At 54.1% G+C, this 27,699-nt stretch overlaps 2 protein-coding genes across 3 annotated transcripts in view; one reads left to right on the top strand and one right to left on the bottom strand.

Moving 5' to 3' along the window:
• Nucleotides 1–2,047: 2,047 nt before the first annotated feature.
• Nucleotides 2,048–13,139, top strand: Cibar2 (CBY1 interacting BAR domain containing 2). The gene is made up of 9 exons (XM_034522995.2): nucleotides 2,048–2,188; nucleotides 4,546–4,780; nucleotides 7,284–7,352; nucleotides 7,438–7,539; nucleotide 8,065; nucleotides 9,729–9,838; nucleotides 10,841–10,954; nucleotides 12,085–12,186; nucleotides 12,846–13,139. The coding sequence occupies exons 1-9, from the start codon at nucleotides 2,154–2,156 to the stop codon at nucleotides 12,969–12,971; spliced, it is 894 nt and encodes a 297-aa protein (XP_034378886.2). The 5' UTR covers nucleotides 2,048–2,153; the 3' UTR covers nucleotides 12,972–13,139.
• A 1,057-nt stretch (nucleotides 13,140–14,196) lies between these two features.
• Kiaa0513 (KIAA0513 ortholog) overlaps nucleotides 14,197–27,699 on the bottom strand; it is a 50,918-nt gene continuing 37,415 nt past the window's right edge. Inside the window, exons 6-13 of one of the 2 annotated variants that reach the window (XM_034522759.2) lie at nucleotides 26,637–26,832; nucleotides 25,691–25,731; nucleotides 25,193–25,271; nucleotides 23,079–23,156; nucleotides 22,002–22,031; nucleotides 19,425–19,505; nucleotides 19,070–19,164; nucleotides 14,197–18,282 (exon numbers count right to left, since the gene is read on the bottom strand). In XM_034522759.2, the coding sequence (XP_034378650.1) occupies nucleotides 18,233–18,282; nucleotides 19,070–19,164; nucleotides 19,425–19,505; nucleotides 22,002–22,031; nucleotides 23,079–23,156; nucleotides 25,193–25,271; nucleotides 25,691–25,731; nucleotides 26,637–26,832 (650 nt within the window). In that variant the 3' untranslated portion in view covers nucleotides 14,197–18,232. The remainder of the gene's footprint in view (nucleotides 18,283–19,069; nucleotides 19,165–19,424; nucleotides 19,506–22,001; nucleotides 22,032–23,078; nucleotides 23,157–25,192; nucleotides 25,272–25,690; nucleotides 25,732–26,636; nucleotides 26,833–27,699) is intronic. The other variant, XM_076915965.1, reaches the window with a different exon arrangement.

Below are 27,699 nucleotides of genomic sequence, written 5' to 3'. Positions count from 1 at the left end.
CTATGACAGGATCCCACATAGCTAACATACAAGGCTGTGAATGTGGCTACTGCCAGCCGGTAGCCGGGCTTCTCTCGTGGGTGGGTGGGGAGTGACCAGGATGTGTGTGCTTGCCCTCTTGAGATAGAAGCTGGAACTCATGCCCTATGTACCTGACCCACATGTCTCAGCAAGGTGTTCACCTGTAGTGGGAAAGGAGATAGAGAGACAGAGAGACACAGACAGGAAAAGGACTGCAGAGAACCACACAAGGACAGAGAACATGCGCCCTCCAGTGGCCGCCCTGGACTATGCAGGTTGGCGACTGGAGAGCCAACCTTCCCAGACCCACCAAGTCTTAGTTCTGTACAGCTCAAGACAGTTTCCATTTTTAAAAATTCATAAGGTTTTCAAGGATTCCAAGAGGGCTAGTGACGAGACCTCACACACTCTGTCCTCTCCACCTATGCCATACATGTGTCTCCAGTCTCCTGTGTCCCCTCTGCAGTCCCTCCCACCCTAAGCAGGAGGACCAGAGTGTGTGGTCTCTGTCGCCCCCTGGTGGTCACATGCTATAGTGCAGGGCAGACAGGGACGAAGCTGATTTACTGGAAGAGGTCCGGAGGAAACCAATCCCTTAAGACAGAGAAAAACCCAAGACAGACTGACACAGGTTGTGGTAGTCCATTGGCTATCAGAGGCTATCAGAGGAGGGATTCAGCCATTTCTGCATCCCAGGAGCTGGCCATATATTTGGAGCATTGACACTCCTCACCCACAGTGAGAAAAAGCCACAGTCCATCAATGGGCACAAGAGGTGAATGCTTCCTCTGTGGATTGGGACAGTAGGCTCTGAATGAGCCCCATCTCCCATGCCAGGGTGACTCATGTGCCCAGCCAATCTGCAGAGACCCCATTTCCAGTAAGGCTATGTTCTGAGGACTAGGGTGGACATGTACCTCGGAGAGACACTTTTCAATTCAGCAAGTACCTCAGAGAGGAGGGACTGTGGGCCAGGAGACACAGAGCAAGCCACCTGACATCATTCAGAGAGAAAAACCACAGAACTGGTACAGCTCCCGTGGGAGTTAAGGGCCATGGCTGCCCCCAAACAGAGGGTACAGTACTGTAAAGAACACAGAGATTTGTCTGTATGTTGTCTGGGGGAACCTGTCCCCGCCCCACCAAAGGGGAGCATAACACAGGTGCCACAGAAGAGCCGGCTCCCAGTATCCGGCCTACCTTCCTCTTCATCTCTGCATCAGGGCCTCCAGTTCCTATTAGACGATTGTCTGGGAGACTGAAGAGATCAGTGCTTTGCTTCAGGACACACAGCAGAGCTGAGGCGTGGGATTTGAATCTGGAGCAGCTGACCTTAACGTCTCTGCCTTACTAAGTGTTTAAAACAAATCCCAGCATGATGGAGCTGGGAGGCACACAAAAAACGACCCAGTGTGACAGGCATCCCCGGGAGTGATCAACGTCCTGCCTTGGGTTCTCTGCCTCCACCACCAGGCCTGGGTATGCCTCTGCTTTGTACCTTAAGTGAGATGGGAGGCTCTGACCCACAGACCTCTCACCGTGAATAAAACACAGCCGGATTAGTGGGATGTTTTAGTGCTCTGATGCTGGGGTCACCTTCCCCAACTCTAACAGTGGGAGTCGCATACTCAGGAAGACGCAGGACTGCCTGATCACTACTCCCCCAACCTCCAGTGACACTGGCTCCTAGGCCCCGCCCACCTCGCCTTCTGCCTTGGGGGATAGGGGACAGACGACTGGCCTACACAGCAGGGCCCAGGGTGAAGTCCCAGGCAAGCTGCCTTCAGGAATCTCCCTGTTCGCTCCTGGTGGATACAAGCACTTTGGACCCCAAGAACATCATATTCAAAGGCATGTGTAGGCTCTGTGTCTCACTTCCAATTCATTTCTGAGAGCAGTTAAGCCCCAAGGCAAAGCTGGCCCTCTTCACCCCGCAGGGGAGGCCCTGGTTGCCCAGCAACCAGCTGGGCTCCTCCCAGGGCTTGCCTAGGGATGGCCCGTTGCCTAGCAACCAGGCAGCAGAGTCTCTTGAGCCTAGCCAGACCACACAGCTGGGCCCAGTACTAGCTGGCTTCTCTCTGACTAGGGGACCCCTGGGGCCCTGTCCTTATTCCCCAAGATCCAGGCAGCAGATGCCTCTGTCCACAATGAACGTCGTCCTCTCCAGGTGAGCAGCCTGTGCTGCTGGGAGGGGTTTGCAGGTGGGATTCTCACGTTCTGCCACATCGGGGAGGAGGGCAGGTGAGCTTCCTGCCATCCCTTCTCAAAGTGGAGGGAGGGCTTTAACCATAGAGGTTACCAGAATCGAACCTGTCTGCCTTACCTTCGCTGCCTAAAGACCAGGTGTAGCCACTGGCTGGTCTGTTCCCGGCTTTCACGCGCCTCCTAGAAACCCCTTCGAAAGCTCAGGCCCCAGACCTTGCCACTGCTCTGCCTAATGTCCCCAGACTCACTGTCATCTGCCTTTTCTGATTGACTTTGAACCTCTCTGTGACTCAGACTTCCGGTGCCCTGGGTGCACCCAGAGTGCGCCTTAAAAGCTGGCTTCCAGCCTTAACTCATGGAGCCTGATTCCCAGAGCCTGAGACCTGAACATCGTCTGTGTGTGAGTGACTACGCACTATGTGTGAGTGACGCCGTCCTGGGGTCTGGTCTGCTGTATGCCCTTGGGCAGGACGCTTTGCCTCTCAGGACTTCTGTTTATTTGATTTAAAAATGTCCACAACGACCTCTTCTAGAGAAGTGTGAGCAGAGCATTTGCAAACTACACAGTTGAAGCTCCTTAGCAGGTGTGAGTCAATGCCCCCCTGGGTTCTGCTGCGAGGCACCACTAGAGGGCACAAGAGGGGCTTGGGTTCTAGAGAGGGAGGGCGGCAAGGGACAGGAACAACCTGGGGCTGAGAGGTGGGGACCATGGCGGGAAACCTAAGGAGGCAGATACTGAGACAGTCTCCAGTCTCCGATACTCTTCTGAAGACTGAGCACACAGGTTGTCACTAAACGCTGGCTGTGGGCCGGTTGTGGAGTGTGGGAGGTGACATGAGCCCTGGAGGTGTGTCAGAGAGTGTGGGGCGGTGCTCAGTGGTCTGCAAAGTGCTCTGTGGAGGAGCCCAGGGCTGGTGGGAGGGAGGAGGGACCAATCAGAGTAAGGGTGATAGAGCCCAAATACCCCGCAGTGAGCTTAGTGGGGTTGTATAGCACCGTGTAGCACCCAGTGGTAGCCATCACAGCTGTCCACAGTAACACCTCTCTATTGGAGCATCCCTGGTGCCAAACGGACTGCAAGAAACGAGATACCGGGAAGGGGAGTGGGTGTGCAAAACAGTCCCCTTAAAAATTAAGTATAAATTTAATTATAACATAATTGTAAGTATAAATCAATTACGTATGAGTGTGTGTCTGTAACACACTGTGCACACTGTGTGGAGGACAGAGGAGGACACTGGGTGTCCCTCTGCTGCTCTCTGCCTCACTTACTGAGATAGGATCTCTCACTGAATCAGGAGATGGGCTGGCAGAGAGCAAATCAGTCATCCTCCTGTCTCCGTGCCCCACAATGCTAGAGTTACATTACAGGTGCATGTAGGAGCCATTCCTGACCCCCCTTTTCTTGAGAGAAAGAGAGAGAGAGAGGGAGAGAGAGAGAGAGAGAGAGAGAGAGAGAGAGAGAGAGAGAGAGAAAATTTTGCATTGTTTTCTGTTTTGAGGTGGAGTTTTTCTATGTAGTCCTGGCTGTCCTGGAACCCTGTGTAGACCAGGCTGGCCTCAAATTCACAGAGATCTGCCTCTCTCTGCTTTACCAGTTGTGGATTAAAGGCATGCCTGACCACGCCCAGTATGCAATGTATGTATGTACATACAGAGGTGGATCTGTGCACAGGCGTACAGGTGTCTGCGGAGGCCTGCGGGGGCATCAGAGTCCCCGGCGCTGCAGTTACAGCTGGTTGTGAACCTGAGAACTGAATTTGGGTTTATCTACAAGAACAATAGACACGCTAACCACTGAGCCAGCTCTTCAGCTCCTCTCCCCTATTTAATACAGGTGCTGGGGATCTGAATGCGGGGCTCTATGCTTGTGTGGTGTCCCCCACCTCACCCCCACTGAGCCATTTCTCCAGACTCTTGAACTATCTGTTAGTCTCAAATAGATTCCCAAAGGGTCGTTCATTTAACCCAAAAGCTTCTAAGAAGAGAGATAGAGCAGATAGCATGGGAAGAACTCATGGGAGTGGAGGGGGCTGGAAGAGAAGCTTCTGCAGTTGGTATAGTGGTGTGGGATGCTGTAGTCCTTCACAAGCCCCAGGGACAGAAGCCTGGTTTGATTGGAGGCTCCACTTGATTCATCTACTCTAGCTCAGTCATTGATCATAGGCAGGTCTTGCCTCCTGCCTCACTGGGCCCAAGATATCCCTTGGAACTGCCCAGGGACCAGGCGCTTGGAAGATGCTTGCACACTGGAGAGGCAGGTATGGTGGTTCCAGTGACCATGGCTTTTCTGCATTTAGTGCTATCACCCCCACCCAGGGACAGCCAGGTGAGGGCCATGGAGAACACGGTGACAAATGCTGAGAGGTATTTCGGTCAGTTCTGCTCACTGCTGGCCTCCTACACGCGCAAGACGGCCCGGCTGCGTGACAAGGCTGACCAGCTGGTGAAGCAGCTGATAGACTTCGCCAATACGGAGAACCCCGAGCTGCGGGCCACCATTCGAGACTTTGCCGAGGATCTGGCCAAAGTGCAGGATTATCGGCAGGCAGAGGTGAGCATGGCAGCTTTGGGCAGGAGTGAGGAACATTCCCTCCCCTTGTGGTCATGCTGGTGACAGGATAAAGAGCTGGAAAGCTTCACAGTGTCAGAAGCCACTTTTGGGAGCCCCATGACGGCCATAGATTCCTGGGTGCGGTCCAGAGGATAAAGGAGGTGGAGCGATCGATGTCTTTTCAGAAACACCCTGTATGACTGGCAGAGAAGAATGCTCAGGTCCCCTGTGGCTGAGCATTACAGAGGGGTACACACGGCACAGGTTGTGTGACAGACAGCTCCTGCTACACCCACACATGGTCAGGCAGGTGCAAGCTCTTGGGACAAAGGGTGACTGTCCCTGAAAGAGGCAGCTATGGTTCTCTCAGGGTGCATGGAGATGATGGAGATGTCACATGATCACCTGGGTGGCTGCCTATCCTCACTGTCCTTTTAGTGGGGACAAGATCAGTCTGTAGCACAGTCTGGCCTGGATCTCGAGGCCAGCCCCCTGCCTCAGCCACCTGGGTGCCAGTATTTTGGGTATGAGGCACCCTTTCTTGGTCTAACTAGTGGGAAAATTGAAGCTTCCAGATCCGTGCTGGGCAGTTGAATGCCACCCAGCTTCCCAACCTCAACACTTCCACCTCAGCACCTCCACCTCAGCACCCCCACCTCAGCACCCTCACCTCAGCATCTCCACCTCAGCATCCCCACCTCAGCACCTCCACCTCAGCACCCCCATCTCAGCATTCCCACCTCAGCACCCCCACCTCAGCATTCCCACCTCAGCATCCCCACCTCAGCACTTCCACCTCAGCACCCCACCTCAGCCTCCCCACCTCAACACCCCCACCTCAGCATTCCCACCTGAGCATCCCCACCTGAGCATCCCCACCTCAGCACCTCCACCTCAGCACCCCACCTCAGCATTCCCACCTCAGCATCCCCACCTCAGCACCCCCACCTCAGCACTTCTACCTCAGCACCCCACCTCAGCCTCCCCACCTCAGCACCCCCACTTCAGCATTCCCACCTCAGCATCCCCACCTCAGCATTCCCACCTCAGCATCTCCACTTCAGCATCCCCACCTCAGCATCTCTACCTCAGCATCCCACCTCAGCACCCCCACCTCAGCATCCCCACCTTAGCACCTTCATCTCAGCATCTCCATCTCAGCATCCCCACCTCAGCATCCCCACCTCAGCATCCCCACCTCAGCACCCCCACCTCAGCCTAAGAAACAGCCTCACATAGCCACCAAGAAGGACATTCTGTTCTTAAATCTTTAGGACATCAAAGGGACAGAGAAAGGAAGTGCTACTGAGTTTTCTGAGGAAAGGGTGGGACTGTCCCTCTCAGGATCCTTTAGCATGGCAGATCCCTCTCAAGGGTCAGGGGGCTGGAAAGGAGTGGCCTAGTAGAGGCTCTGGCCACTCCTGCTCCTTTGGCAAGCCCAACCCTCAAGATGCCAGGAGCCAAGATGACAGGAGGACAGACCTGTCTACCTGCCATGCACGGACACCGGCACCCAGGACTTCTCCATCAAACCCAGAACTCCTTTGTTGCTGGTGCAACCCCGAGACCCAGAACATCGCCTTATGATCCTACAGGGTACTGGGGGTATGTAGCTTGTCACTGCTGAGATCAAGTGCCTGACACCTAAGGAAGGAGGGTTCATCCTGGCTCACGTGGTGGGGACGTCGAGTCATGGTGGCTAACGTGAGGTAGCAGGTCACATCGCCTCTGCAGCCGGGAAGCAGAGTGGCTTCTCTCACTTTCTCCTCTTTCTTCAGTTCTAGACTCCAGCCGGTGACATGGGGGCACCGGCCGTTAGGGTGGGAATTCCCATCTCAATTTAAACCAACCGAGAAACTGCCCCCACAGATGCGGCCAGAGTTTCTCTGCTATGTGATTCTAGGCCCTGTGGAGTTGATAATCAATGTAAACCACCACAGGCTAGAGGGGGGCCTTGTCCTTTCTCTCTCCTTCCTGACCTGTCAGCTGCTAAGGGATCCTGGAATCAGAAGCCTGGGACGGTTCTGGAAGTCTGAGAGGCTTACATTCCCTCCTGCACTCCCTCGCCCCGCCACTAGAGGTCAGGAAGAACAACTAGCTCCGAGTTCTACTTCCAACCATGTCGGCACCTTGAGGCAGTCTGGGGCTCAGAACTACATTGGGTGCAGGAAAGAGAAAGATCTGAAGTCATCTCTCTGCCATGCTGGGATTCTCCATCCAAACTGTTCCCAGAACATGCCCTGCACCCAAAGTTCTATGCTTGGTGCTGCCTTCCTAGTTTCTGCACATGTCCCATGAGACACCCTGGGGTGTAGTCACTGTCCCAGAACACAGATGGGGACACCAACTTAGAGAGACTAAGCACATGGCCAGAGCCCTTGAGGGCAGAGCCAGGCCTGGCACTCCATGTTCCAGGGCCCTGTGTGTGTTCCCCCCGAGTGCAGGCGCTGCTCACGAAAGCTGTCTTCTCTGCTTCTTTCACGCTGCCACATGTGCCCTGAAGGTCGAGAGGCTGGAGGCCAAGGTCATCAGCCCCCTGAAGCTCTACGGTGCCCAAATAAAGCAGACCCGGGTGAGCTGGGCGCACCTCAAGGTGTGCAGGGGTGGGGCCTGGCCCCCTTGGGATCGCTGGGAAATGGCCCTCTTTTTCTGTGCAGGCAGATATCAAGAAATGTAAACGTGTCCAGAATAACGAGATCAAACAACTGGAAAAGTTGGAGAAACTGAGGCAGAAGTCACCCTCAGATCGACAAATGATCGTATCCTTCCTGCTAGGCAGGGTGGCCACCCCACACAGTGTACTGAAGGGCTTGGGGATCCAGACTCACTGGGCAGGGGCTGCAGGCTACCTGGCTTCACCTGAATCCTTAACAGTCTTCCTCAGTCCCAGGTGAGTGGCATGTGTCACATTTCGTCTCAGGCAGGGCAACCTTTTGGCATTTTAGACAGGTAAAAAAAACCTCATGGAAGAGCAGGCCAGATTTCCCAGGTGAGGCCAGCGCACAGCAGGGTGAGACAAAGGGAGGGTGGTTGCTTAGAGCAGGAGATTTGGGTTCTGTCCAGCAAGCCACCTAGTCGTGGGGTTGTCTGCATCCTGATGACAGGACGCCATCCCCAGCCCTGCTGCCCAAGCAAGCTCAGAGAAGCTTGGGTATGAATGCCAGTCTCAGTAAGATGGTGGGCACTACCATCTCTCCCTGGCTCCATCTGCCTATGAACTGGATGCAGGACTGTGAGGGCTTGTCACCTCTGCCCTGCTTGTCACTAGAATAGGCTTCATTCAGAGTGGCCCTTCATGGACCCAAGTCATAGTTTTGCTTCCATACCTAGTGACATTTTGGATTGTCATATGGGAGGGTGTCACTATGACAGTCACAGTCTAGCTGGCTTACACATACCACACACATACACACACACACACACAGACACACATCACACATACACAGACATACAGACACACATACATGAGGTACACACACATGAGACACACCCCTTACACACACCACATAGACACACACATACAAACACATACACACACCACACCCATGAGACACACACCACACACCACACACATAAGACATACACACATGACACATACACACCACACACAAACATACACACAGACACACGCACACCACACATACACAAACACACACAGACACACATACACCACACAGACACACACATATATACATACACACACCACACACACACACACATTTCTTACAGATTGAGGTCAGAATCCACTGTGGGGCCCTCTGGCCTGGTAACACTATTCCTCTGGAGATCTAGGGGATTGGCCCCACTCCTCCCAGTGTCCAGGCCACACCCCTCTGGGCTCCTCAGTTCTTGTCCTCCCTCCCCCACCTTTCCTCTGCTGTCATGCCTTTCTCCAGGTCCCCTCCAGCTCACTCCTGTCAGTTTATTCAGGATTATTGAGAATTCAGGATCACTATGAGCCTCAGGTCAGGTGACTCAGCAGACCGCAGGCTGATGCAGTCTGCAGTCTGCTCTACCGTGTCTGCTGTCCTGTGCTTAGGAGGCAGACATCTGAGGATCTACCCTACTGGTATCCATCCTGAAACATGAGGAACACCACGTCGGAAGCAAGGGGCTCAGGCATGGCTTTCAGCCTGGAGTGAGAACCTCCAAACTTTATCCTAGCTTCTGCCAGGGCCCGACCTCCTGGCCACCCATCTGTTTAGAGCCCAGGTCTCCTCCCCCATGGGGGACCTTCTGGGTGCCAGCCTCTTGCTCCCCTCCTGTCCTGTCATTTCACAAGCATTTAGTTGGTGTTAGGGCCATATTCTAAAGAAGAGGAATGTGAGGGCCATGGAGATGGCTTCCTCAGTGCCAGACATGGCCTTAAATGCCAAACTCAGAACTCAGTTCCAGTGAACGCTGCTTAGGCACTGGGCTTGGCGCGCAGGTGGCTTTGCTCTGTAAGGAGGGAATGAGCCATTCACCTGCAATCGTCCAGGGGCACACTCAGTTACCAAGAATATGGAGGCCCCATGGGATAAAGCGCGGACCCGCAAGTGCCCACCTCAGAATGATAATTTTTAGCGGTGTCGGGGATGGCTTTGGGGCCCTCAAGGCTCCTCGCATGCAAACCCCAGGCTATACTGGGAAGTGGCTCTGCACCTATTACTCTGGTTCTCCCAACTTTGTGAACAGGTCTCATTACCATCTCCCAGTTATAGGCAAGGAAATTGAAGTTCAGAGAAGTTAAGTGACATCTGAGGTCACACAGCTATGAAGCAGGTCTGTCCGGCTCGTGACCAACCTTTCACCATAATCTAGCCTGATCGTTTCTCCACCAACCAAGTTAGCAAGAGACCCCAGGAGGCAGGAGAAACTGCCCCGGAAGCCTGAGAACAACCTAGAATAGTAAGTATCTGGGTGCCAGGACCACCCTGTGACAGTTTCTACCTCTTGTGACCCTGAGGCCAGGCGGAGACCAGTGCACAGAGGGCCTCGGTGGACACTAACCGTTCTACCCACCACCTGGCGGAGACTGTGGATGCCTTCCAGGAACAAAAGCTGAAGGACCTCCGGGTAGGCAGCGGCAGCTTTGTGTGAGTGTGTGCACTCGTGTGGGTGCGCGCACATGTCTCTGTTCCACAGTGTGTGCATGTAGTGTTGGGACCACATGGCCTTCAGTGGCCAGGGCTGTGGGGAGAGTTGATCCAGCGGCAGCTGAGAGGCTATCTGCTCAGGGCAGGCCATCCTTCCTTACCCAGCTGTTCGGTCCCCAGACTGCCCCGCCCCCAACACCAGGGAACACTAGGTCAAGCCCCAGGTCTTGTAAGAGGTCTCAAGGCATTTGCTCTTGCAGGACTAACTGACCATGGATATCCTTGCCTGCCCCATTCTCCAGTTGGCTCTGTCGGTCAGTGGTTCACCTTGTTCAAAGATCAAAGAACAGTTGCTCTCAAGGGAACAGCCCAGGCCTGTCTGTCTCCTGTGCAGCTCTCCCCAGCCCAGCAGGCTCAAGACGCAAGCTCCTGCCTGTCTCAAAGACTTAGGCTTTGTCCTGGGTCAGGCCCCCTGTGTTGGGTTTATCCCTCTCATCTCTGGAGTTCAGAAGACCAGCTAGACTCCAGACCACCTGGCCTCTAGATCCAGGGCTTAGGACATGTGGTGGTTATTGGGGAATTATTGGTGGAATAAATGAATGAGCACAGAAATGAATGAAGCTAGGAATTGGTACAGGCTGAGATGGCAGGCCCTTCAAAAGGCCACTGTGTGAAAGGGATTTGGGACCTGTGGGGTCTTCTTGCCTTTTTGTACAGGGCTTTGCCCCAAAACTCTAAAAGGCTTGGGGTCGCTGGGCAGTGGTAGCGTACGCCTTTAATCCCAGCACTTGGGAGGCAGAGGCAGGTGGATTTCTGAGTTCGAGGCCAGCCTGGTCTACAGAGTGAGTTCCAGGACAGCCAGGACTACACAGAGAAACCCTGTCTCGAAAAATCAAAAACCAAAAAAAAAAAAGAAGAAAGCTTGGGGTCCATGGTGTGACCCTATGGTGCTGCTACACTGACATATGCTTTTCTCCCACAGAGAATCTTCTCTGACTTTGTGACCATCGAGATGGTTTTCCACGCAAAGGCGGTGGAGGTGTATTCCAGCGCTTTCCAGACTCTGGAGAACTACGACCTGGAGAGAGACCTGCAGGTGGGTCTCACCTCCGTGGGCTGTCTGTGCATTTGTGGGTTCCTATGTAGCTTGTTCTGCTGCTGAGCTATTTCAAACACCTGGCCCCGGGGTCACTCCTGTCGGGGAATCTTCCTCTGGTTATCCAGGATGTCATCTGCTCAGCACCACAGGACTATTTAGAACTGAAGAGGAACATCAGAGATAAAAGCCTCTGTGGCTGGCACTCAGCTTTCAGTGCAAAGCACTTACTGTCCCCAGCCAATTTTCAGTGCAAAGCACTGACTGTCCCCAGCCACAGGGATTAGAGGCTTCATCTGCAGAGTTCACCTCAAACCTGCTGCTGTGAGCCAATCACCTGTGGCTTTATCTTGTGGCTTTGTGTCACGGTCTGGAGCAGGGCTATTTCATAGGCCTCTTCCTCGGTGTGCAAGTGATGGTGGAGGTAGCTGTCCTCCAGATGCAGGCTCTGTGCAGGGGGAAAGGCGCCTTGGGAGGCAGTGTGGGGTTTTATGGGTGCAGAACCTGGTAACTGCAGCCTACAAAGCTCACAGCCTGGCGTGTGCCCCAGGTTCCCCGCGGTGGATCGTTCACACCAGCCAGCAGCTGGGTAGCATGAAAGCCTTGGGGGAAGGGAACAAGAGGAAGTTACTCTGTATGCTCCTGGCAGGATGCCACAGGTGACCCACTAAGTCTGGCACTCAAGAGATGAAAGAGCCATGAAAGGGTTTTTACATAAGCTATAAAACCACACAGAAGGCTACAGAAAAACCCCGTGTTCTCCCAAGTTTCATTCGACTCTAGGGTCCACGATAGCCTTAATCACAATCCCCCTGCCGTAGCCTCCTCAGTGCCCAGGGTAACAGGCCTGCAGCCCAAGTCTCAGCTCTACAGATTCTTTCAGGGGCTGAGAGTGATTTCCAACCAGCCATTTTCCTGGGTGACTGTTACCTAGTGTCTTTGGGCCTCAGTTTTCCCATCTCTTTGAAGGGAATGGGATTAGAACATCCCCTCTGGGGGCTGCTGTGGGGTCCATGAGATAGCAAACAGGAAATGCCCAGAGACGCCTCATAGCCTTGTTGTACCGTTGCTTCCTACCTCATTCCTGTGCTTTTAAGCTGGGTCCAGCCACCCTGATCCTTCCTTGGCAGGACTTCAGAGCCAAGATGCGTGGAATTTATGGGCACAATGAAGCCCGGCTGCTCACAGACACCAACCCTGCTCCATCTGTCCCCTGGCCTCTGGCCAGCCAGGTGAGCATTTATATATCACCAGAGTTAATCGAGGGGCAAAGGGAAGAAACCAGGGAAGCGGACGGACAGCTGACAACTGCAGCAGCAGTGGCACTGCTTGGGGGGACTGCCATGTCCACCGGCCTGTGCTCACCACCTCAGAGGCACGCTGAGGGGAGTGCACCAGAGGGGCGGCAGGAGCTCTGGCAGGATGACAGGTCTGATTTTATTTCACCTGGGCCACAGGCAGATTCAGAACTTCTCAGATGTTAGGAATAAGGCCCGCGCACCAAATGTCACCTGTCGGCTTGGGAAAGGTTTGCTCTCATCAGCCTGAGGTCAACAACCTCAGGGAGACTGGCAGTGCCTGCAAGTAAGATGTAGCTGGGGCAGGCATGGCCTCAGAGTCACAGCGAGGGGAAGTAATGATTGTGAAGAGAGGTGGCCATTGTGAGGGGAGGTGACCAGTGCAAGGGTCTGTCACTGAGGAGGGTCTTTTCTAAGCACACTGAAAGATTTGGGCTCGCTCCAAACTCCCCTTCCCTGCTTGGCAGCCCCACTCTCCAGCTCCTGGCGGTAGTCACTCTCTATAGTGGTATAGGAGAGCCACTTCTCCAACCCACAGCCACTCCTGGTCTGGATGCGATGCTGCGGTTGTGACTTTTCTTTCTGCCACGTAGAGTGTTCAGAGCACCACGGCACATCAGGGGAAGGAGGCTGGAGATGAAGAGGAGAGTGAGGCTGACTCCGTAGAGGAGATCCCCCTGGAGGACCTCAAGGGACAGCAGCAAAGACACCGAGACTAGGAAGAGGATCCCAGTGGCAGGTGGAAGGCCCAGGCTGGCCTGGACCTTGGTGCATTCTGCTTGTGTTCTCGGGTCAGGGATCCCCGGGACCTCGCTTTCTTTATCGGCACAGTCGGCTGCTCTGCAGACCCACATTCCCGGTGTCAGTAAAAGAAACGTGAATCTCAACTGCATCCATGCTTTTGTCTGTTTTCTGATTTCATCTGGGGACAGGAGTGGACACACTTGTGTTAATGCTAAAAGCATGATGGGTTAGTTTCTGAGGTCTTCCCAGCCAATTACTGCCAACTGGTAGGCCAAAGCTGCAGAAGTGTGGACCTCTCAGCTGGAAGCCATAAGCCACACCAGGAGTCAGAGGGTAAGCCACAAGCTATGTCAGGTGTCGGAGGTCCTAAGGCTGGGAAGGAGGGGCCGTGCAGACTTCTGTCCAGCCTCTGGCAGGTGCAGTCACACTCAGCTCCTGTTCCTGTGGCCAGTGTCTGCTTTTGATTCTACATGATGTTCTTCCCATGTGCACAAAGGTCTGTGCTCAAATGCCCCCTCAGCAAGTTCAGAGTCCCCAGAGTGGCTGCCTCCCAAGCCCTCCACAAGAGGCCATCTGCAGGCTCTTCACCCCAGGGCTTAACTCTTCGGTGCATGAAGTTGGCAGATGGGTACTGAACTCAGCCATGACATAGACATGTCATGATATATATAGTAGCCACGGGGCCATGGACACACAGAAATCTGCAGTGGGGTAGACAGAATAGGTGGGGGCTACAAGAAGCATGTGTAGAGTAAGCCCTTGACACACTTTTCAGGGTATCTAGGGGATCTGCTCCCTAGGAAATATGAGAATTTTGAGAGCATGCCAGGGGCCTAGACTTGAGGAGATGTCTCTGTCATTTGCAATTTTGTTCCACAGACAATCTGGGTGAGCCATCAGGCTTGGTCACCACCTAGGCATCAAGGTGCCTCTTGACCCTGCCTCCTGAGCCAAAACACTCCCCTCTCCTACCTGGGAAATGACAGGTATCAGACATCAATTCTGGCCCCACATGACAGGTGATGATCAGGTCCAAGTAGCAGGCCACACTCTGTCCTTAGGCAAACCCTAACCTAGTGTCCAGTCTGTCTAGTTAGGCAAGTCAGAGTTGGGTGGGGGCATCTATTTCTGTAAGGCCAGTGATGTGACTATGTATTCCGTGAAGTCCTCATGGATATGTGAAAATAAGTTAATCTGACGTCTTTTTAAAAGATAATTTATTTCAGTTTTCACCTCCTGACAAGACAAAGTACTATATCTATGGATAGATACACCTTTTTTTTTTTCTTCACAGGAAACAGCACTGCCTGAGAACTTCGACCTCACACCTTTCTCAGCCTTAATTTTAGAACATGACCTGGCAGGACACGAAGTTGTATAACTAACATACAAAACACAGCATCACTGGGAGCTGCTGGCAAGAAATGGATGTGGGACCCCGAGAAAGAACAGATTGCAGGTAGGATCTCTATAGAAAGCTGCATTTAAAACCGGGTACAGCCGAGGCAGCCGTTGTTCAGGTCCTCGAATATTCATGGGGATACATGCCTGCTGTCTGAGCCTCTGGTACTTCCTAGCAGTCAAATGTCCAACTCATCCCTCCCAAGGGATCTTTATCATGAAGTCACAATGCAAGGCCACTGACCAGGGCTCTTGACCCCAAACCAGCACTTCTTACAAGGGTGGCTGTGCGCCAACCTTCTTCCCAGGCAGGGTCTGTTTCCTCCTCGTTAACACACCCATCATCTAGGAGTTAAGGATGGGATAAGGCCAGCCTTAGCTCAGGGTCAAAGCCAAGGCAATCCATAGAAAGGGGTCCTTTTTAGATGAAGAGCAAAGTCTCTGCAGTTGTAGCTCTCAGGGGAGCATGGCTTGCAGCTGGGCCCAGGCCACTACCTGTCAGAGCCTGGAGTCTGCAGTGAGGCTGGTCCCTCAAATCACCAACTTCCTAGGGAGGTCCATGAACATGGGCATCTATGTGTGGCTTCTCAAGCTAAGCAGACCCGAGGCTGTGCTGTGAGGCGAGCTCAGCCCTTAGTGAGGGCTCTGCAGCTGGGATGGGAGGTGGGAGGAGCGGGCAGGAGCCTGGAGCCAAGGAATCTCTGCTGAGAAGGGTCCTGTCATTTCCCTGAGGCTGTGGGGCCAGTGCCACCTCCTAGAGTCCCTTCCTCACTAGAGAACTATCTCAAGTCTCCTGGCTGAATGTGGTCTGGGAACCGGAATAAAGTTGTTCTAGCTGACCTTTCCTCCCTAACAGAAAACAACTGGTCGGTGCGACCCAGAAAGGACAAGGTTGGGTGTGAGTCTGTGGCCTGGGACTGCTAACGTCACCACAGTTATACCTCTGCTTTCCACATACTTTCCCACACAGAAGCCTGGCTCCCTCACATTAGCGACCTAGAGTGGCAGGTATTTTCTAGAGTTGAGCACTGTCCCTGAGGCCTCCTGTGCCCCTGGGCTGCAGAAACCACCCACTGCTTCGTCTCAGGTGAGGAGGGACAAGGCAGGCTGTGAATCTCACTTCTGCATCAGGCTAAGTCTCAAGCTGGGGCTCTGCTACCCTGCAATCTTAGGGCCATATTTGATTGTTTTTTTTCCCCTCCTGAGACCAGGTTCTATTGGGCCCAGGCTGGCTTTGAACCCCCGATGTAGCTGAAGATGACCTTGAACTCCTGATCCTCCTGCCCCCACCTCCTGAGTGAGGGACTACAGATGAACAATAGGCCAAGCTAGGAAGACCTCCTTCCTGTGCAGATGAAACTTGAAAACTAGCCTTGACCCCGGACCTCTTGAGATGCTGAGGTCCTCAGTCTCTGTGTCTCGGACAAGAGGAAAATCACAGGGAGGTTGAACAATGCCGATTTCTCAATGTGCCACAATGTGGCTCTGCCTTTGTCTACACACTCAGCAGAGGTAGCCTGGAGGCTGCCGTGCTCAACCTCCAACACCCACAGTATCCTAACAAAGCTGAACACAGCAGAGTGGCGGCCCACCACAGGCCTGGTTTCAGAACAGGGGACTTTTTTCCCTGTGAGGGCAAACACTATAACGTACTTGACACTGATTAATACACCTTAAAGATCATAACCCAGGACGGTTTGAATGTGTGCTCATGGGCCCACATAGATCTGGGCCACTACCAGCCAAGACTGGAGATACTGCCTGGAATTACCCAGGTAATCTGAACTGTCTGTGGTTCACAAGCTCAGCAGGATAGCCAAGGAGTGCCTGCCAGTGAGCCCAGTTCATGCCTGCCTGGTGGGCCCTAGGAGAAAGCTATGACAGGAAGAGAGCGTACCTCAGGGGTGGATTAGTGACCTCCCAGAGATACTGGCCAGAGGCTCCCAGGCAGGAAATGCTCACTAAAGCTAGCTGTGAACAGAGGACATCTGCAGGCGATGGTGGGGCCACCTCCAGGCACCTGTAAGCTTTGCTTCCATCAAGGGCTGCCTTGTCCCCAGAGGCTCACCATGTCCTTAACAGTGCATGTGGGTCTAACATGGGTCAGAATTTTCTGACTGTGGAACTGGATCTGCAACAATAATGAACAAGTGACAGACAAGAGAGAGCCACCCTTCCTTCTCCCCTAAGTGACTATCTCAAAAGGTCAGTAGGGACAGTCTCAAAGTCACTTCTGAAGTCTATGTTGGAACCATTGGCATACTTCCCCTTAAGGCGGCTCGTGGTGGCACGAGGGCAAAGCAGAGGTCAGACCACAGGTGCTGCCGTACAAGAACAATGCGTCCCACAGCACCTCGGAGTCATGTCCTACTACACCTGAACTCATTCCAATGCAAGAATGGGAGGAGCAAGGAGTGGCTACCATGCTCGCACAGCTGAGGAAGGCTCTAGAAAGGACAGTAGGACATAGCAAGGGTGATCTCACTTTATGTCACTTCCCTAAAACGCGGAGTGGAGACAGGCATGGTTACAGGATCCTAATGCTGGGTCAGGGGTACTAGTTGGCGCATACTATGCCATCAGGGGCTGACCTGCCTGTCAGCATTTGCTTCAATAGCTCAGTGATTGATGTACTGCCTCAGTCACCCCAACATCCAGAAAATGCACATTCCACAGCTCGGCCTATCCTGCTCTCCCTTGGGCATCCTAGGAAGGCTCTTCCCGCAGGAAAGGCTCGCTCACACCAGCTGAGTTCACAGATATCAGAAGAGAACCACTGCACTCACAGGCAGACAGTGACTAAATGTGACTGAAGGCTGAGGGACAGAGAAGGATGAGGTGATGCAGGGTGACAGGAGATCCTGCAGGCCTAGTTCTAGGTCATCGACCAGAATGGCTGGCACAGAAGAGACCAAGGCCACAGGGGTGGACAGGACCAGCACGCTGGATGCTGAGGGTCAGACCTGGTACAAGGATGCAGAGGAGGCAGATCACTGTGGGTCTTTCAGGAGGAGAGGACTGTGGGCTGGAGCTACCAGGCAACCTTGCTTCCCTGTGTTCTCCTCCCTCAGTCATATCTGTTCTGTGTGCTCCGGCTGAACCACTGCTCTTAGCAAGGCTGTCCCCCCAGAGCTGCTGAAAACGTTTCCCCACGCTTCTTGCACCCCATGACATGTATTGCTGCTGCCTGGGAGCTGAAGGGCTTTCCGTGCTACTGAAGAAGAGACTGTGTTGAGTGCACAGTCCATAGGTTCTGTTGACGGAGCTCTTGAGTCTGAGGCATGGCTGTGGCTGGCAGAACGCTCAGGCCCCTAGGAAAGTGACAACCCTTGAGTTCTCTTTCAGTTCCTGTCCCGTGAGGAGGTGGAGAAGAGCAGATAGCAAAGACCTTTCAGGAAGGCTCCACGGTCCTTCTCTACAGCTTATGCTCACAGGAAGTCCTGTGGCAGGGAGTGGCAGGCTGTCACTCCCAGTACTGATTCTGTCCTCACATTATAGCTGTGTGGATCCCCTCCTGCACCTCTGTGACCACGTCCCTGGCTCTCAGCAGGAACTCGGGGGACCATACCTCATGGCCTCTTCCTCCACCCTCCGTCTCATCTCATAAGCCTGGTGCTCAAGGATGGGCGGGTAGGTGGTCCCTTATGTTTAGCTGTGTAACCCAAGGGACACCTTATACATAGAGGGAGAGCAGACACAGGCAGGGGGAGACAGGCTTCTGGAGTCTTTTAACTGCTAGTTCTAGGGCAGCAAGGAGCGGCTCTGGGTGCTGCTGGTGTCATGCAGGGTCATCACTGGGGTGACAGCTCCTGGGAGAAGAGCGTGTGCTGATCCCCTACTCCGTGGCCATTTGCTCGATGTGGTCACTTAGCAGCTTGTATTGCTCTGGAAAAGAGAACAGGATTATTCCAGAGGAGATGGCGTTCAGGAATGGCTTGGCCCAGTCTGTACACAGGTCAGAGACGAAGCTGCTGGCCCTGTCACCAGTGCACTGCGTGTCTCCAGGAACACACACATGGAAGTGGGCATTTGTTCCCAGGAACATGGCTTTTACTGGAATGCTATCATGTGCGGAGTGTGGCTCCGAGCAGCCAAAAGAAGGTGTGCTGAGCTCTGATGGCTGCCTGGAGAGGGGTGAGGCACTGAGGCCACCCAATGGCTGCAGACGTCCTTATGCTTACACAGTCTCTCTTCCTGGCTGGGAACGAGTGACTGGTTCATCAGAACATAGGTGTACGTATCAGGCCTCGGCCCAGGGGAAGCAGCAGCAGCAAACCTGGCTGTAGTGCTGGACTGGCAGCACTGAGACACGAGGCTCTTGGCTGAGACAGAGGACGACTCTGGGAAAGCTCAGAATCCCCCACTCTCCATCATGATGCCCCTGATGGTGTGGGGCAAAACAAGTGGCACTCTAGAAGGTACCAGCTGTGGCTGGGGTTTGCTCTGCACAAGTGACACAGAGTGCCAGGCCCATCTCTGACTTGGCTGTGTTACATGCCACCCACCACCATCCCTCAGCAGAACCGACTTCCAGTTGCACAGCCAGAGTATACGCTCCATGGATTCAGGAAAGAAGGCAGGTTTCTGTGACAGATGCCCTCCTTCTGACAGGGTGGGAAGCCCCAGTGTAGAGGGGCTGCTCTGGCTCCCCCATACCCCCAGCACAGCTCACCCTCATCCAGATTGCCGATCACAGCCTGCTTCTTCAGGAAGTCGCTGCATAGCTTCTTGTTCAAGCCAAAGGCCAGCATGTTGTGGGTGAACGTGCTGGAGGAAAACACCCATGGCCATTACCCTCTTGCCAGCCCAGAAGAGGGAGCCAAGATAGTGGGTTCTAACACAGGGGGATGGCTGAGACCTGGAGCAGTATCAGGTGAAAATGTCGCCCATACCTCTTATCTGGACTGTGCCCCTCAGGATGGAGAGGAGGACTGAGCACCCAGCCCTGTGCTCCTAAGACATTAGACCCACTACACCGCCCCTGTCCTGGTAGGTGGCCCCAGCTGGCTTTACAGCTTGGCTCTCACCCCAGCTGCCCGAAGGTGATGTTCTCATTGAAGCGCAGGCTGTCATCCCGTTCTTCCTGGGTCATGTGGCACCATTTCTCCCTGTGGACACAGGAAGGACAGGATGGGCTTCAGAATGGCCTGGGACCCTCCCTCCCTGCTCTGTGGAGCTGACAGTCTGCACTGCCTCTTGGACACATAGGGGTCTGCCTTGGCAGGTGATTTCCACCGAAGCCTGCCACTTGCCTGGGGAGCCCCAAACACCTTTAGGTATCTCCTCCCTGCCCAAAACAAAGCAACAACATCCTACTGCCCTGGAGACCTGGGAGGGCCTTGGCCACTCACAGCCTTCCCAAGGATTTGGTCCACCCAATGGGCCAGAAAACTCAGAGGGGCTAGGACCTTGCCTGGTGTCCTGGGATCAGATGCACAAGGCAGCATCTACAGGACGTAAGAATGGGGAGCCTGAGAACATGACAGCCACAATGTCCCTTCCACACAGACTCTGCCGGCCTCACAACATGGCTGTTTCCTGCCCCACATGCCATGGAGAAGACACTCTACACTTCCTACAGGCTCCCTGGCACTGGCCTGTGGCCACATGGCCATTATGAAGCCGGCCCCAACTCTAGAGCCCAGTCGGGTAGTGGAGTGGTAGACAGTCTCTAAGAACTTTCTGTTCTCTGCACTGAGCAGGTAGCATGGGATGGGTACTTGGGTAATGTCGGGGTGTTCTTTGGGGCATCCACCTGGCCTGTGTAGAGGGAAGGCCCAGGAGAACAGGAAGGTGTCTATGCTAACACCTCTGCCACTACCTCAGAAAGACCACTCGTGTCACACAGTGCCCTGGCTTTTCCCCTTCCTGGTGATGCTCCTGGAGCGGCCATCTCCTCAGAGGGCCTAGAAGCCCCCTGTGCCTGTGCTCAATGCCCATGTGAAGTCAGACCCTGGTGCTCATACACAGCTTCAGAGAGGAGGGGAAGCTCACGGTGGCCCACTTCTTCCAAAGAAAAGCCTCAGGATGGATGACTAACTAAAGTAAGGTCGAGAGAAGACTAAAGCACAGGGAGAGAAGACGGAGCATGGAGGAAGGAGAGGTCAGTCGTGGAGAAGCAGAAGGAAGGGAGGGAGAGAACAAAGCGAAGGGACGGAAGCCCAGGCCAGGTTCCTCCTGGCCCAGGCCACAGCTCAGCAGGGTGGAGTTCACCTGTGGCCCCGCAGACTCAGGCAGCACATCGGTAAATCCCAGAATGCACTGGAGGGACAGTGCAGCCTTCTAACACTTACTGTGAGGCTGTTTAGGTGTAAACAACCGTGTACCACCCAGCAACCTTCCGTGCACACATGTGCACAGTACAGTACTCTCTGAGTGTGGCATACCGGCCCTGATCCTACATGTCTGACCCCACGAGAAAGTGACCCTCCTTGCTGTGGAAAGGACTAAAACTAAGGGATCCCCTGACTTCTGACAAAAGAGTGGTCATGAGAACTAAGCCTGGCTGGTGCCTGCTATTTAGCTGCTTCCTGGGAGCTGAGTTCAGGCCCCTTCAATGTCCTACGCATTGAACATTGATCACAAATCTATGCTTGTGTGTCCAGCACATGATGGAAACTTCTGGGACTGAGTGATGGAAGGGTATCTGCAGTTGGCAGAGGTCACTGAAAAAGATGGCTGCTGGAGGCGGGGGGGGGGGGGACGGGACACCTGAGCTACTCTCAAGCAGGCCTGTGCTGGCCAGTTAGTTTCTTGGGCTCCAGTGAGGAGGCTTGTGAGGTCCAGGCAGCTGGCAGTTTCTTCAGCTGGATTCAGAATAGACCACTGGACCAGTAGCATGAGCCAGCTCAGTTGACTGAGGAGGCTATGACGGGCCTGAGATGTTCCCAGGAAGATGGTTTGTTTGTCTTAGTGTTCTCTGAGGGATGGTGGGGGCTTGCTACTGTGAGGAGATGCCAGGCTGGTGCGCCTCAGAGCTACTGTAAAGTCACAGCAGTGAGGGTAATCAGAGTAGCACAGCTGGGAACCACGAAACATGATGCACACCGAGGCTCCAAGGAAACCTACCTGGGTTCACAACTCTTTATGAGTGGGTGTGGCTTTTACTCTAAATATGTGTTGCAGAGGCTTCTGGGAAACATGAATCAGACTCCATGTAGGCTCAAAAGCAGCCCATCTTTGCTTCAAAGGACCCACCACCCAGCTCTTCTGATCACCCAGTGGCTGAAGAATAGGGGGTAGTTGTCCTTTGATGTGACCCTAGATCAGGTGACACTCCCTTCCAGTGAGAGTGTGAGGAACTGCAAACAAGAAGCTTCTCCACTCCAACCCTCCACTTCCACACAAGTGGAATCTGGTGTCTGACCCAGGTGCAGAGGGCCCATGGACAGTGCCATGTGCCTCTTGGGATAGCTCACTGTGCTCTGTTTTCTGACTATCTTAGGGTGCTCTGGTCCTGGCAAGCTCTATCTGTCTTGGGACATGCCCTGTCAACAGCCTACCTAGCACAGGCCATGCCTCCCCCAGGGGCACCCTCCCCTCCTGTCAGAGGCCTTGGAAAAATCCCAGAGCTGTAAATGGAGCAAAGTCACGTGGACACACACCTCTTCTCCTCCTGCTCTGCAGCATCCCCTCTGGAGCGGCAGCAGAAACAGGTAAACAAAGGCACATGTCAAAGTCATGCAAGATATGTGGATGGAAAAGAACAAGCAGAGAGGACAGAGAGAGAAGGGAACCCAGAACAGACAGATCCCTAGGAGCCGGGAGAGCTCAGCAAGAAGCCAATGGCTTGCCTGGAGGCCGCCCAGCCTCCAGACAGAGTGGAATTCTCCCCAGGGCCTTCTGCAAGTCTAGGGCCTTGCCCACCCCATGCTCCCTCTGCTTCCCCAGAAAACAGTCCCACCAGACAATCATGGGACTCTAGGCAAGCCAGCTCATTCCCACTGGCCTCAGCTGTTCCTCTGATGAAGGGTTCTACCTCAAACAGTCACTTGCCAGCAGAGGAGCCTTGGCCAGATGATGCTCTGCTCATCTGCTCCCTCCCAACACAGCAAAAGGCCCAGGGCCTCCCTAGTGATAGTCAACTGAAGCTCTGAAATACTGGCTACAAAGTCCCACACTTGGTGGTCCAGTAGGGCTGGCCTGGCTTCCACAGGGACTGCTGCTGCCTCGTAGCTGACTGAGTAGGTAGCAACCTGTGCCCGTTCCACACAAAGAGGGCCTCTGTTCTTGGGGACAAGCCCTTCCTGCTTCCCATGCTTTCTGACCAGGGTCCCACAGAGTGTGTGAGGAGCAGGGCTATCTTGGGCACAGCTAGAAAGGTCTGCTTCTGTTCACCAATGGGCCCAGGGGGCAGTTGCACGGTCAGGCCTGGTTCTAACAGTGAACAGAGAGGTGGGGTGGAGGCCAGTGGTCCCCCTTGGGCAGAGGTAGCATTTTAAGGAGGACCAGGCCATATCATGCCAGAGCCCCAGAACAGGAAGCACCATGCAAGCTGAGCACCCGCCCCCAAAGCTTTGAGCACTGACCCCTCAGGCAGTTGCAGGGCTCTGGGACACATGGGTGGAAGAGACCATCAACAGCAGCTCAGCCATTTTGCTGTCTCCCAAGGACTACTTGGGAGACTGAGCCAAGACTTGGTCCTCTCCCCCAAGGTTGGAGGGGACACTCTTGGCTCCTACCTGGTGGTGGGGGATCGCTTCCGCCTCTCACAGTGGACAGCATCGAAAAAGGCCGCATTCCAGAACCTCAGTGTGTGCCTGCAGAACGAGATGTGGTAAAGACCTACCCAGGTCCTCTCTTCCCTTCACACCAAAAGCAACAGCTTCTCATCTCCCGAGTGTCTGGGAAGCCTGAGACCTGGGGACCTGACCGGGGAATGAAGAGTTGAAAAGGCCTGTGGGAAGATAGAGTGGGCTGGCTGGCTCAGCTGCTCAGGCAGGTGGACTGAGGGGAGGAGTGGAGGCCAGTGAGGCTCCCAAGACAAAGTAGACAACTAGACCCCCTTCTCTGCTGAGCAGGATCTCCTTAGCAACATAGGAAGCCAGCAGCCACACTCCACGGCAGTCATAGGATCATAGCCACAGGAACACGGACTCAGTAACCGTTCTTCCTGTAGAAGATCAGGGCTCTCCTACGGGGTACATCTGTACAGGAAGGTTCCATGTGGCGGCTTTGACTCCACTGCATAGCATGTGGGAGAACAGAGACCATGTGGCCCAGTGTCCACGAGAGTGACTTCTGGCCCTTTGTTACCCCGGCTCCACGGATGCAGTGAGCCCCTCCCTTCTGTGCTGCGCTGCATCTCCAGTTGACTCAGGTCCAGGCTCCCTCTGCTAACCTCTGCCAGCCTCCACCTAGCCCACGGCCCTCCTCAGCTACACATCCCTACTGGACTGTGACTTTCGAGGGAGGGGGTGTTCTGTTCCACACTATTGTTGCTCCTTGCTGGTGCGTGAGATGGACCTGCCAGGGCTCCTACCTGCTGCTGCCTTGGTCTGTTTTGTGCTAACACCAGCTGATGTTAACACAATAATACATAAAGATATTTATTTGACTTAAGATTTATGGCTAGAGGATCTCAATAGCCTTGTACTGGTAAAACTCCCTGGCTGCACCTCAAGATGGCAGAGGAAAAGCCAAGTTCACAGGGTGGCCCTGCTTCCAAAACCCACTCTGAAGAACTGACTTGAAACTGTGGTAACAACTTGAATTCCTTCCTGACGTGCCCGGCAGACCCTTGCAGTAGACCTCACTCCTACAGTTCCCTGCATCTTAAATTCACCACACCAGAGAGCCAGCAGATGAGCCTTTGGGGAAACACATTCAAAGCACAGCTCCTGGTTTTGTGTGTGTGTGTGGTATGTATATGACAATAACATTAAGATATAATTTATAGCCCACAGAGTTACCGAATAACACGGAACTGCAGACAGCCGTGGCACAACAGAATTAAACAAGGTGTGTCGGAGACTAGAGATGGCTCAGTAGCTAAGAACACTCACTGCTCCCCCAGAGGACCTGACTGCTGATTCCCAGCCCACAATTCTCTGGAATGTAACTCCAGTTCTAGGGTCCAGTGCTCATGTCTAGTCTCCAAGGGCACCAGGCCCACATATGGTGCACAGACACACATACAAGCAAAGCATTCCATGCACGCATACTAATCATTTAGAAAGTTGAATAAAGAATAAATAAATATGGATTGCAACTCAGTGATTGTTACGTATATTCGACTGTGCAGCTCCCCCGCTGTCTAAGCCCAGAGCACTTCTGCAGCCGCATAGGAGCCAGTCGGCCACCTTAGCGTAGGAACTAGGTTGGCTGCTTAGCTGCTTCTCAGCTGCAGCTCCACTCGCGGCGGCCTTCTCTTACCAGTACAACGTCTTGTGGGTCACTGTGTAGTGAACTGTGCAGGCTTACTCTGCAGTTCATAGCGGGGACAGACCACATCATGCTTACGTTTGAGCCAGCCGGCCTTGTCCACTTGTGACAGTCTGACCAGTGTGCTATGAGCTCCTACTGATTTCCATGTGGGTACATGCCTGGGCCCACAATGGACCAGCTGCTCACATGACCACTCGGTTAGCCCCTGGGGAGCTGCCAGGCATTTCCACACTGGTCCCCAAGGAGAGTCCTATGTCTTCACATCCCTACGAACACTTGCTGGCATCTATCACCTCGCTGTGACTACCCTGGAGGTGAGGATGGCACCGGCCTTGATGGAGACACAGGCAGCTGAGGGCTGGGCAGCTGCTGTGCCGGTTTGGATGGACAGAGTGTAGATGGGCCTTACCAGATGGGTTGCTGCCTCAGGTGCGTGTACAGGTAAACCTTCTCCCCCTTCTGCTCATCCTCAGGGCTGATCACCGTCACTGCAGGAGTAAGGAGATCTGAAGGCAGCCTGGGCTGGGCTCCCCGTGGGCAGATCCTACAGGCCTGCGTCTCCCAAGTCATCAGTTACACTGTCCAAATTCTATGAAGCTTTTTGCTAGCCTTAGTTTAAGGGCTTCTTCCCTGTGTGGTCCCTGAAATGGCACCCTCCCTCTAACAGATGCTTTTACTCCCCTGGGGTTAAGGATTTGCACAGTCTGCTTGCTTGTTCCTGCTGTTGACTAATGGTGAGCCAGTTTAAGAGACCTGACTGGTGTGCCTTGATTACCAGAGAGGTAGGCTCTGCCTTCCTTTTCCGGCACCCCTTCATCCCAGGCATCAACCCCCAGGGTCCACCCTGCCATAGGCCCCATCTCCCTACAACCCCACCCCCTAGCAGCCCAAGGAGCTGTGTTCTTACCAGTCTTCATCTGTCTGCCCCTAGGCTTGTTCTCATCTTCCCTGGAGGGAGGGAGGGAGGGAGGGAGGGAGGGAGGGAGAGAGAGAGAGGGGGAGAGAGAGAGAGAGAGAGAAAGCACAGCAGTGAGAAGGAGGCCAAGCCACACACATGCACGTGCTGCCTACTTCTCTGTGCAGCTCCTCTGAAGAGAGGTTGGGGGTCAGTGACACGGTGGCAATTGGCAGGTTGGGGGACTGAGGCCTGTGGTGCTGAGACTGCATGGCACCATTTTCTGTGGGCCTACTGTGTGGACATAGAGGGATAGGTCATGTTCCCTGGCTACAACCAAGCCTCAAGCAGCGAGGGCCCTGGATGGTTCCCTTGTACTGTTGTTCCTCTCTTCAAAGTGTCTCAGCTTCAGCACCCCTGTGACCAGTGCACTCATCTCAAGAGCTCTCTGGGGCCAAGTCTGGTGGCTCATGACTTTAATGCCAGCACTCAGGAGGCAGAGGCAGGTGGATCTCTGTGAGCTCAAGGCTAGCCTGGTCTATATATCAAAGTAGGACAGCCCGAGCCATACAGAGACCTTGTCTTAAACAAAACAACAGATCCTCTGTCTGCCAGAGCAGCCTCTCCTGGAGGCCTTGACACCCAAGGCCTTCCTGGTCTTGCTCACGTTAACTTGCCTGGCAGTGACAGGAAGAAGGAAGGACAGAGTGTTTGACTTCCTGATGGCAAACGACAAAGCTGTACGGTCCTGTCAGCCCAAGAAACATGGTCCCTGGCCCCTGCGTGTCAATGAGCGGACAGCATGCAGAAGCCGTGGGAAGCTGGGGGGGGGGGGGGCAGTGTCGTGCTGGGCTGGTAACTGTGTGACTCAGGGACAGCTGCAGGGCCAAGATTAGGCGAGCCACTGCTCCTCCCAAATCCATGTCAGTAAGCCCTGTGCACATGCACACACACTCACTCATTTCTCCTGACCAGCGGTCCTTTCAGCTTGGTCTCCAGCCCCCCGAAGAAGCCTTTCACATTCTCTGTGTTTTTCAGCAGCCGCTCAGCAGTGTCCTTCTTCTCAGCCAGCCAGCTGTTAGCTGACTTCAGGTAGGACTCAATGCCGCCTGCTGCCTTCTCCCTGGGCTCTGCAGGGGGCAGGTGCGGCTTGCCTTGGAAGTGGGGAGAAACGGAGTAAGAAGCCTCTGCAGCCCTGACAGGAGGGTGAGCATGCCTGAAGGGCTTCCCAGGGACTGCAGGACAGGGGTGCTGCCCTCGATCTCCTCAGCAGGGTGGTCAGGACCAGTTGGCTTAGCAAGCTCCCCAGACAAGGGAAAGCCAGGCCTCTCTGGGGTGTTCAGTAAGCACCGACTATAGAGAAGTGGACAAGAGCCATGGGGAGGGGAGAGGTGGCCTGAAGGAGCTGGCATCTGGGAAGAAGATAAGAGAGGTCTACACTGAGAGCCACACAGCAGGTCTGACAGACTGGCAACAGGAGAGAAGAGGCTGCCCTGGGAGGGGTACAGGGTGGAGACTCAGACCTGTCTCAAAGGCATCTGGGATAGGGCTTTACCAGGTAAGTACAGGAAAGAAGGGATGGGGAGAGGTGGGTGGGCATTCCAGAGTTCCTTCCTTAGGGCAGTGAGTGGAAATAATCCCACAAAGGAAACCATGATGGACTCTGACTGGGTGAACAGGATGAACCTTCCCATTTGACTGGTGGTAGCCAGCAAGCAAACAGCCTGCCATGATCATAGTAATCAGACCATTTGGGGATGCTGGGAGCAGGAGATCTGGAGCACATCAGAGGGAGAGGCTGCACCATGAGAGTGGAACAATAGTGACAAAGCGGGCTGTGAGGGACTACGCAATTCCCCATGCCCAGGTCTCCATAGGGAGGGCCCAGCACCCTCCCTGAAGAGTTGAACTGGTCTCTTCTGGCTGGCTGCAGGGCTCACAAAAGACACCTAGAGCTCCTACACACTGGCCCTTTCAATACCATGAGCCAAAAAAGACTTCAGGGCTCTGTATCGTTGCTC

This window comes from Arvicanthis niloticus, chromosome 18, assembly GCF_011762505.2.
Source record: "Arvicanthis niloticus isolate mArvNil1 chromosome 18, mArvNil1.pat.X, whole genome shotgun sequence".
NCBI lineage: Eukaryota > Metazoa > Chordata > Mammalia > Rodentia > Muridae > Arvicanthis > Arvicanthis niloticus.
The sequence above is the reverse complement of the archived record's forward strand: the minus strand, read 5'-3'. Positions and strand labels throughout refer to the sequence as shown.

Excerpts from the sequence above, each read along its gene's own strand:
- Cibar2 (XM_034522995.2), top strand. The coding sequence starts at position 2,154 with ATGCCTCTGTCCACAATGAACGTCGTCCTCTCCAG. Across the intron at positions 7,353-7,437 it reads CCCAAATAAAGCAGACCCGG|GCAGATATCAAGAAATGTAA; the intron begins GTGAGCTGGGCG and ends TTTTCTGTGCAG. Across the intron at positions 12,187-12,845 it reads CCTGGCCTCTGGCCAGCCAG|AGTGTTCAGAGCACCACGGC; the intron begins GTGAGCATTTAT and ends TCTGCCACGTAG.